This window comes from Monodelphis domestica, chromosome 6 (assembly GCF_027887165.1).
Source record: "Monodelphis domestica isolate mMonDom1 chromosome 6, mMonDom1.pri, whole genome shotgun sequence".
In the NCBI taxonomy this organism is placed as follows: domain Eukaryota; kingdom Metazoa; phylum Chordata; class Mammalia; order Didelphimorphia; family Didelphidae; genus Monodelphis; species Monodelphis domestica.
In genome coordinates this window covers 207,612,467-207,623,376 of record NC_077232.1, presented here as the reverse complement: position 1 = coordinate 207,623,376, position 10,910 = coordinate 207,612,467, and the positions used below count along the sequence as shown (strand labels likewise).

General features: G+C 36.6%; 1 protein-coding gene across 3 annotated transcripts in view; it reads left to right on the top strand.

Moving 5' to 3' along the window:
- Nucleotides 1–2,210: 2,210 nt before the first annotated feature.
- SPOCK3 (SPARC (osteonectin), cwcv and kazal like domains proteoglycan 3) overlaps nucleotides 2,211–10,910 on the top strand; it is a 611,292-nt gene continuing 602,592 nt past the window's right edge. Inside the window, exons 1-2 of one of the 3 annotated variants that reach the window (XM_056802868.1) lie at nucleotides 2,211–2,529; nucleotides 3,108–3,299. In XM_056802868.1, the coding sequence (XP_056658846.1) occupies nucleotides 3,108–3,299 (192 nt within the window). In that variant the 5' untranslated portion in view covers nucleotides 2,211–2,529. Of the gene's footprint in view, nucleotides 2,530–2,579; nucleotides 3,300–10,910 lie in introns of those variants that run through there. The other 2 variants (XM_056802867.1, XM_001365818.4) reach the window with 2 other exon arrangements.

Here is a 10,910-nt window from a genome sequence, read left to right as displayed (position 1 = left end):
TACTTATTGTACATGGAAGTGAGTTTGAATATCTACCCAATAACAAACTTAGAAGCCTGAGGACAGGAATTACAATAGCTTTGGCTAAAAGGATGAATAAATTCTAGCAACAATAGCCACATGCAATAAGCTAAATGAGTTCATGTCTTAAAAGATGCCCTGAACATAGACTGGCTAGAAGGCTTAGGTCTTTACACTGCTCCTGATTTAGAAAGATCAACCTGCTGGTAAACCTTGTGAAAGAAAAGTCACATGCCAGATCTGTGGTGAGGAATGAAATACTTGTTCCCCTGAATAGCAGAGCTCTTGATCTCTAGGGAAAAAAACAACAACAAAGAAACAACTGATGTACATCTAAGGATACCTCTCAATGTTACTGACTCTGTCACCAGTTTTAGTCTTATTAAGGACATTTTTAAAAACTAAAAGGACTCCATAGTTATTAATCATGTACAGATAGATAGTTCTAATTATCTATTTATCTATCTATTGGTCTATCAATCTATCCATACATTAACCTATCTTTGATCTATCTATCTAATTAGGACATAGAGAGGGATTTCAATTTAAAGAATAACCAGCATGCATCCATATCTCCAAACATGTGCAGATGTCTACAACCCTGAATGCTGTCTTGACTTTTTAAATTTAACTGTCTTAGGGAAACCACATGAGACATTAAGAATTTAAATGACTTGTCCAAGACTATATAAGCTATATATGTAAGAGGCAGGATTTAGACCCAGGTCTCCTCTTCATCCATTGTCAGGCTCCCTTTCTAATGCAGATATACTTATCTACATTTTGTGGATGGTCAAACTCTTTGGTAAATGACTATGATCATACAACTCAGGTCTTCTGATTCCTTTGGAAAAGCTCAAATCCATTTGCAAACTAGAATCAAGATAATATACCTAACGGCTTCAATCTTTGCTAAAATTGGCAAAATATTGGCCCCTCCTGTTTAATTTTTCTGCCTACTGATCAGCTGTTTATATAGTTTTATGGCATCAAGTTTGCTAGCAGAACAATCATTCCATTGTTCATCATCCCTGTTCTATATTTCCCCTTGATAAATTATCTCTAAAACTTGTATCACCTCTGACCTCGCACAGAATTCCTCATTTGTCATGTGATAGCACAGACAGGTTTGCACATTATTCTTTCCATTGGAAGCTTCTGCTCTTTGTCTTTGGTTTGGGGCCAGCATGCTGATTGCTATAGGCAGCTGTATTGTAGAATAAAACATTTTTAGTTGATCCTTATGGGCATCCCGTCTTTGATAAGCATTATACAGATGAATTAAAACAAATCCAGGTAAATCTTAGATTACCTGTCCATTCTAAATCCATACTTCATAAAAAAAAAATCTTTTTTTTTTTAAAGAACTCTTGTAGTTTGTGAGATATCCAATACAATGGAATCCTCAGCAATGGTTAAGATTGTTTATCTGAAAGAAGGTTTTCCAAAGAAAGAAATCATAGATGTCATAAAGTATGATGCTAAGGAGCAAAGATAAAAGAAGCAGTATAAGGCAAAACCTCAGTTTCTTCAACTGTAAAAATAAAGATGTTGGACTCAGATGTCCTTCCCAGCCCAACATATTCTCTCACGGAATTATTATAAGGACAAGTCATCCCTATTAAATATACACAAACAGGCAAATACTTGTTAACCCAAGGTAAATAAGTCCCTTTTGGAAATAAATAACATCTTTACCTTTAAAAATTGTAACAATAGACTGTGCCCTTCTAAAGGAAACAAAATAACCTCAACATTTGAGCAGAGTTGAATATAGATTTGGCTCTGGAAAGGCTCTTAGGGCCTGGTCCTCTACTTCAACATTCCCTTTTTTCAACTGAGGGAACTGAGCCAGAAGGAGGCTAAGTGTTTTGCCTGCATTCAAATAGTAAGTAGCAGAACTGGGGCTCCTTTTCATATCTAGTTCACTTTAAACTGCATTGCTGTCTATTTGGATTTTTTTTTTTCAATGAAAGGTCTCTTTCTTTAAATGTGGAGTTTGCTGTATACTGTAAATACATACATACTATATATGACACACATTGAGGCATTAATGGAAACAACTTGAAGTGAGGCAAATTGGAGTAAGTCTCATCTGCTGTTTACCCCTAGGTCAAAACACAGTTCCTGGAACTCACAAGGAGGAAGGCATGCGATTTTCTTCTGCATAAAGTTTTCTGCAAACTCCATCCTCCAAACTAGCCTCTAAGAGCAGTAATACATATCAGTCACAAGAGGGATGGAGATAACAAGCCCCTAGGTTGCGTGGGTGTCAAATAAATCCGAGAGCAGAGGACAAGCTGATTGCCTCACCAATTCCAGCTCCGCTTCCAGAGTGGAAAAGCGAGAGGATAACTAGTTCAAGGCAAGGACTCCATTGGATCGAGGTGGTTCCGGCTCCCTCCTGCTCCTGCTACGCATTGCTCTCCTCTCGGTGCCCTGAGGATCAAGGAGAGAGAGGGAAGGGGAGGAGGAGGAGGATAAGGAAAAAAGGAGGAGGAAGAGGAGGTAGGAGGGAGTGGAGCAGCAGCTAGAGAAATAAAACAGGGAAAAGGAGTGCGGGGAAACACGGAGTGGGTGGGGGGTTGAGTGGGGAGGGGGGAGCGCGCCGGGCACAAGAAGCTGAGTGGACGGCTCGAGACGGCAGCGCGTGCAGCAGCTCCTGAAAGAGACTGAGTTGGCAGCGTCGAGCTGCATTTCCAGCAGGAGCTGAGCGCATAGTACGGGGCTTACAGCAAGGTGATGTGCTAGGCAGCTCTGCTCGCTGGGGCTGCTGTTGCTGCTGCTGCTGCTGCTGCTGCTGCTGCTGCTGCTACTGCTGCTGCAACAGCCCAGACTGCTTTTCCCTCTCCACTGCTCAGTGTGTGTGTGAGTGCGTGTGTACGTGTGTGTGTGCGCGCATGGTGGTGGTGGAGACCCCAGACACTGCTCCTCTTTCCCTCCCTCCCCCCTCCCCTCAGTTTCTCAGTGCATCTCTCGGGGTCGTCCCCCCATATTTGCACCTCTTGTTTAACATTGTTTTTCATTTTATTTTTTGGCCTCCCCCTCTCTCCATCCCTCATTCCCCTTGTTCCTCTTTCCCCAAGATGTTAAAGGTATCAGCCCTATTGTGTGTGTGTGCAGTCGTCTGGTGCAGTCAGGCTCTCGAAGCGGCAGCAGCAGCGGCGGCAGCAGCCGGGGGCAGGTCGGACAGCGGTAATTTTCTGGATGACAAACAATGGCTCACCACGATCTCCCAGTATGACAAGGAAGTCGGACAGTGGAACAAATTCCGAGACGTAAGTGCTCCCTGCTGCCATCCCCACCCTCCGTGCACACACACACACACACACACACACACACACACCACACACACACACACACACACACACACACACACACACACACACACCCTTCCCGGTTGGGGGAGGGGGACGACGAGGAGGAATAAGGAAGAGAGGAAGAAGGAAAGAGTGGGTTCAGTTCCCTTGGGGGTGGAGTGTGATTTCGGTTTCAGGGAGAAGAGGGAGAGAAGAGGGAAGAATAGAAGTTCTCAGTTGAAATGCTTTCCCCCTTTTGCCTGGTGCAACATCGAGTTAGGTGCTCGTCGGAAAGATTTTGCTGATTGGTTGCTCAGGAGTTAGGTTTCCAGCCTTCCTTCTTTCCATCCTCTCCCTTCACCTCCAAGTCTTCTCCTCCCCACTCTTTCGGAATCAATGGTTTGTAAAGCAAACCTGATCCAGGCTTTAAATTCTCAACTTTTCCAATGATGTTCCTGGCGCTCGTGTAAACACAGCTGACGTGCATTTGAGAGATGCATGCCTACTAAGTAACCAGGATCGATCCATTTACTAATGGACCATTAAAGAATTTAAGGAGGGAGGGAGGAAGATGTCAGATTTATAAATGCCGGCTGGCAGAGCGGTAGTGGGAGGTAGTGTGTCAGAACCCGTTAAGCAGTAGTAGTTGAAACGCAACTAGATCATTACGTAAAACTGCTGATCAGTTTTCTGTGTCGACATTAACTTTAATCCAGAAAGTGTTCCCTATACACCTTATTAGGGTGTAGTCTAAAGTGAACCAAAGACTACCTAGTGGTGGATCTGCTTGCTAATTGTTGGCCAGGCTGTGAAGTCTTGGAAAGGGTTAAATTGAAAGACTTCTGCTGCCTAGATGGATTTGTACTTGGGCTTATTCCAAAGAGAAGGTTTGTTTGGAGACTTGACTCTTGTTTACTTTTGAACCCTGTAAACCCCACTGGATACTAGTCATTTTCTCCCCCTCATTTGAGAGGAGTCAGATCATAGCTGCTCCCTTTGGTTACCAGGGCTGAAGGTTTCAGGTGTATGTTAAGTCAGAGGCGTTGCGATACGTTTCCATAAAGGGGAAAGGCAACCTGACCGCTTATCCTTATCATCCTAGGAGTGGAGGGGGAGCCACATGACTAAGATTCCCTTGTGTCCTCTCTCTTTCCAACCATGAAATTCGTGAGAGGAAAAAAAAAACAACAGTGGAGGAGTTTGGATATGCTGTACATGTACAGTGCCAGCACTGAAGGCAGATAGATGACTCACCACCCCATGCCCCATCACCTCAAGTATTAGCAAGGTTTTCTTGACCAAACCTGACATATGTAAAAATATGAGCTTGCATTGTTTCCTTCCACCACCCCCACACCACCAGAAGAAAGAATAAATAAAAAAAAAAGAAGAAAATAGTGACTAATTCAAAACTGGAGAAAACCCGGTGGATAAATTACTGCAAACATGTCTGTTTCTGATTGAGTTTGAGGGTGGGGGAACTTTAAGAATTAGTCCTGAAACTCACAGTTAGCAATCCTTAGAAAATTATAAATACAAAGGCACACTAAGAGGATGTTCCTGAAAGAAAGTTTTTTAGTTAAATATTTCTATGAGTTATGTCTTCAAAATGCCTAGTAGAACTTGAAACAAGATTGTGTTTTGAATTCAGTTGTCATTGTTTGAGTTAATTTTCCTTTAATTATAAATACAAGTGAAAAAACAATGCTCTCAAGATTTAAGAGAGTGGAAAAGAACTCTTTTTTGATCTTGTCATTTGTAAAGGAAAGTGAAGGTTTTGTCAGTAATCCCAAATTGATTCACCTTATGGCATTTCATTTGTCATTAGATTTAAAAGTCTTTTTGATGTGACTGTATGCTTTCTTTTTGAAAATATGCTGTTATAAATATGAGTTTCTATCTTTATGTAAATCAAGTTGTTTAAATAATGCTCATGAAGATTCAGAAATCCATGCTTTACTGTACTTATAAAGCATGACCCAGAATGTAAACATGTGTTCTTTCTGAGAACATGTATTTTTTTGTTCACTTTATCATTTTCTTTTCTCTATCAGTGATTGAAGATGAATTGGGCTAGAACTTTAGACAGAAACAAACTTACATGTACATGTTTTATTGCTAACAACTTGGCACATAATTAAGGTTTAGTTAATGTTCTATCTTCAATATACACTATTAAGGCTCAATTAGTTTGATTTATAGGATAATTAATATAATTATTATTTTGGATGATTATTAATATGTAAACACTGTAAATAGCAAACTATATTGAAGTTGTTAAATAGAGAACTTTGAAATGTAGAAAAGCATAATTTATCTTATGAATAATCTAACATTATGTTTTCTGCCTTTAAATTCTCAGGGGAAAAATATGTGCCCAAGTCATAGAGCTATATTTGCTAAGTTTTTAAAGTGAAGGATTTAGTGTGATATATTTTAAGTTAATGTATTTTTCAGATATAGGTAGTCAGTATAAAGTAGCACCATTATAACAAGAAGAGTGAATGATTATTTTTAAAACTGAAAAGAATGGATTTTGGTCATTAACTTTTCAAGTAGATGACCATGTCTTTACAAGATGACATTTCTTAAAAGCACTACAGAGATTAATATCATCTACTTTATGCCTATTGACTACCTGTTGGTATATGTGTATGAGTGAATCAGTAGTTATTAATAAGGAAAATGTTTTCTTATCTTAGGCATTAACAAAGCTATTCCCAAGGGTGAGAAAAAAATTCTGTACCAAAAAGATTACTATGGCTATTTCTACAATGGCTAATTTACATTTTCCTTGATCTATAATCAATTAGTTGTTTATTGATGTTTCTATATTTTTACATACTGTAGCATTTTAATCCATTTTTGTCATGGGTCTATAGTGATGATGTATCTGTAGGAATACATAGGAAATGTATGAAAGTTTTTAATGTCCTGTATCAATTTTTCTATTATAAATTGATTTACATATTCCAATGTATAGCTAGTCCCAAATCTGAGCTTCTTTTAAATATTACTTTACTTAACTTTTTTAATATAAAGAAAATTGTCCTTTATTACAATTGCCCCTTCATGTATTTTAGTTTACTCATTCTACTAATCTTTAGCTTTTCTCTAAAAAAATCTAGATTTTCAAAATATGTTTTTTCACTATGTTCTTACAAAGTTTTATTTGATGTAGTTTTATTACTAAATGCCTCTTACTAGTCCTCTAACATTCTGTACCTGTCATTCTTAGATTTGAGGAAAAGAGAAAGGAAGTTTATATAACTCAAAGACCCAATTAAAAAAGGCAGGATTGATTAAAGGATAAGCTAATGACACTGATGTAAACCATTGATTCAGCTTCCAGTACTGCTAGATCACAGTTAAAGAAATGAAAACCAAGGCAAGTTTACAAATAGTAATTAGAAGGAAGACTTCACATATTTCAGATCTTTGCTCTACAGTAGTTTTAGATGCAGGAGAGTTGTCTTGCATTGATCTCTTAATTACTCCCCCCGCCATATTAACAGAAAATATACTGCCTTATATAATCTTCATAATGTCATAAATCTCAAAATGATTGTTTTTTGCTACCAATATCTCTTATTATCTTTGAGTTAGAATTGAAATATATCCTGATTTTAGTAGGGGGAAAAAGTCTGAAGCAACATAAACTTGATTATGTTTTTGGTTAAGTACAGTGGAGGGTATTTCCAGGCAATAAAGTGTGACAGGATAGTAAAAATAAAAAATAAAATTAAAATGACATTATATAGAATAACAAAAGTGATGGAGAAGAATAATGAAACACTAGAGTGTTTTATGTAAACTTTAGAATTTGAAAATTATATTATTCAAATTATAGTAGTTTCTTGTACATATATTTCATCTTGAAGATTTTCCCATTTCTATCTAGATTCTTTTTCCCCTGGGTTACAGGTTGAAAATCTTAAGCCCTGAGGAATCAACTCTTAGTCGTTTTGCACAGGTGTGGAAATAAATCCTCCCCACTACTAGTTTCTACTGCTACCCTCATATCAGCAGGAACAGCTCTTGAATTGGTCATCTTTTTTCCCCCATCCAGAGGGTCTATGTGATATTGAGACTGAATTCAGAAGGGAAAATTGTAAACTTTGGGAGAATGATGGCTCATTAGCTCACAGATGCAAACAGTATACTAAGATTTTCATGCAGTATTTGTTGTACCATTAGCTAAGATTGAGTCAAAAATAGTCCAATAAGTCACTCAGAGGTATGGAATTATAACTTTTATGTTTTATTTTCATGTAGTACATGTAATGTTAAAGAATGACAGGAAAGAAAGGGAAATACTCAAATATACATTGAAGTAATATTGTAAATATATAACAATCACTCTTGGATCACATGAAAACTTTACATGACTCCTATCCCCAGATCATGTTTAAACCCTCCTAATTGAAACTTCCTCTTTCTTATGGTATTTTAGTACCTAGAGATTTAGAAAATGATGGTTGATGGTAAGGAAAATTTCCTGTTAGTGAACAGAGGAGTTAAGGACCTAAAAAGAGGACCTCGATCTTTACTGCCATTATATAGCAAATAAACCTATTTTGTTTCTAGGCATGTTCTCTTCTGCATTCTATGTCAAATTGCTTTATAAGGTATTAAAATGCAAATCCATTTTTCTTATAGTGAATGATTAATATCTGAAACATGGGGTGAAAAAATGTTTCCATTAGGTTTATACTGTATATTTTATTATTTTCTTTCATAAGTTGGAGATATGGCAGAACAAATAAAAATTCTCTAATTTGCTTCATTCAAAAATACATCATAATTGTACATTTGTTTGTTCATATAGTCCAAAAGAAAAAGAAAATGAAAATCAAGGTGGGGGGTGGTATTTGTGTTGCATCTGAAAAGTCTATCAGTTTGCCATTACTGAATCTATTATTCATATTTAAAATTTCTATTTTTCATGTAGTCTTTCTGATTTATAAGAGATAATTTTCATAGCAGGTATATTGCATTTTGTGGAGGAGAGAACATTTCCTTGAATCAAGAATCCCAGTGTATTGTACTAAGTGGTGAGGATTCAAAGACTATTCTCAGAGAGTTCATAGTTTAATGAGAGATGAGATTAAAGTAAGTACTTACAAACAAGCTGGATTCAGCATAAATTTGAGATTATTTTAGTGGGAAGACCCCAGAGATTAAGGGAATTATTATTCTAGAAACATGTCTGGTAGAAGGTGCGATTTTAACAAGAACTGGATAGAAACCAAAGAAGAATCAGAAGTAAGAATTATACCCTGAAGCGATAGTACCAATGACTACTAGGCTTCTTTCTCTTCCTTCCCTTCTTTCAGAAAACATGAAGGACAAAGCCAGGACTAGATGACTCTGATGGGTGAGACTAGCCTCAAACTCTGCTTACTATGATCATGTTGACATGATTTCTTCATCATCTAGTGGCATAAAAAGGCCCAGAAAATGGTCCTGGGCCATTTAGACTTCACAGTTCTCCTATTCTTTTAAGTTAAAAAAATCTATCTATCTATCTATCTATATATATATATATATATTATATTCACTACTTCTATATATTCACTACATATATATGTACATATATATATATTCACTACATCATCTAGCTTTTAATTCTGCCTCAGAAATCTAATAGTTCTCTAACAATAGAGTAATCTTTTAATCTCTTGATTCACTTTCCTCATCTGTAAAATGGGCATAACAATAGCACCAACACTCAGGATTGTTAGTAGGATTGAGGGAGATAACATATGTAAAATGCTTTGCAAAAGTTTTTTGAATTACTGACAATGCAAATAACATCATGGTTTCTTACAGATTTTTAATTTGTAATTTTTTGTATTTTTATTTGATAATGCTAGGATAGGAAGTTCTACTAAATCAGTGCAGTGCAATTAAATAGAAGTTTGTTAGAAGTATGTGGCAATACTGCATATATTTATAGATTTTAGAGAGTATGTTCTTAGAGCATCTGGTCAAATCAGGTATCAGACAATTAGACTGTGCGTGTGTGTGTGTGTGTGTGTGTGTGTGTGTGTGTGTATGTGTGTGTGTGTGTGTGTGAGAGAGAGCCTGTGCACACATGCACGCACATTCACATGGGGATGCACACACTGGCAGTTAGAGGTCAAAGAAAGTCCAGTTAGCAGATAGTACCTTGGAGAGTTAAATGGAATTTATAGATTCATGACCTGTTCATTCCAAAATCAGCATGCATCATTTCTTCCCTCAGTTTGGTTGGTCACCACTTGGGTTCTGATATCTCACATATGGCAATGAGAAACTAGTTTGTACAGAATCCTAAAACACACCCTAATTATTGACAAGTGGACTTTTTCAAAAAGGTATTTAATTTAATTTAATTTTTCTTCCAGTACATGTAAGAAGTTTCCAACATTTTTCAAAGAATATTGTATCTCGAATTCTCTCCCTCCCTATCTCCCTCTCTCTAAATTCTCACAGCCCTTGATATGGTAAGCATTCTCATATAGATTTTATGTGTGTAATCACGTAAGGCATTTTCCATATTAATCCTTTTGTGGATGGAAACAAATAGAAAAAAAAAAGTAAAGTGAAAAGTTTGCTTTTGTCTGGATTCAGACTCAGTTCTTTTTCTCTAGAAATGACATATTTTATCAAGAGTCCTTTGGGATAGTTTTCAATCATTGTATTACTGAGAAGAGCTGTTATTCACAGTTGTTCATTATAAAATATTCCTGTTGCTGTGTATAATATTGTTCTGGTTCTGCTTATTTCATTTTGCTTCAGTTTGTGTAAGTCTTTCCAGCTTTTTCGATCCACTTCTGTTCATCATTTCTTACAACACAATAATATTCCATTAAAATCATATGCTATCGCTTATTCAGCCATTCTTCAATTGATGGGTATTCCCTCACTTTCCAAAATTTTGTTCACTAAGAAGAGCTGCTTTAAATGTTTTTGTACATATAGATCCTTCCCCCTTTTTTCAGATCTTTGGGGTACAAAACTAGTATTGGTATTTCTGGGTCAAAGTGTTTTATATCCCTTTGGGCATAGGTCCAAATTATTGGCCTGAACAGTTGAAGCATTTACAACTCTCTAACAGTGAATTCATGTCCCAACTTTTCCATATCTCCTCCCAAGTTTTGTCCTTTCCTTTTCTGTCATAATAGCCAATCTGATAGTGTTGGGTGATACTTCAGAGTTGTTTTAACTCTCATTTCTCTATTTATTGGTGATTTAGACACTTTTACATAACAATACAAAGCTTTAATTACCTTGACCAGGAACTGTCTTTTCATGTCCTTTGACATTTATCAATTAGGGAATGACTTGTATTCTTATATATTCAGCTCATTTTTCTGTATATTTGAGAAATGAGACCTTTATTTGAGACTTGTAAAAATGTTTTTTTTACCATTATTACTGTGTATAACTTTCCATCCTATTTACACCTGCTTCGATTCTGATTGACAGTTGAACTTTCTAAGCATGTAAGTTAAAGATGAAATAGCAAGAAAAGTCCTAAAACTTTGCTTGTGAGGTATCCAGTGAGATTCACTAGCACAATCACTTGTTGAAGATGTAAGATTT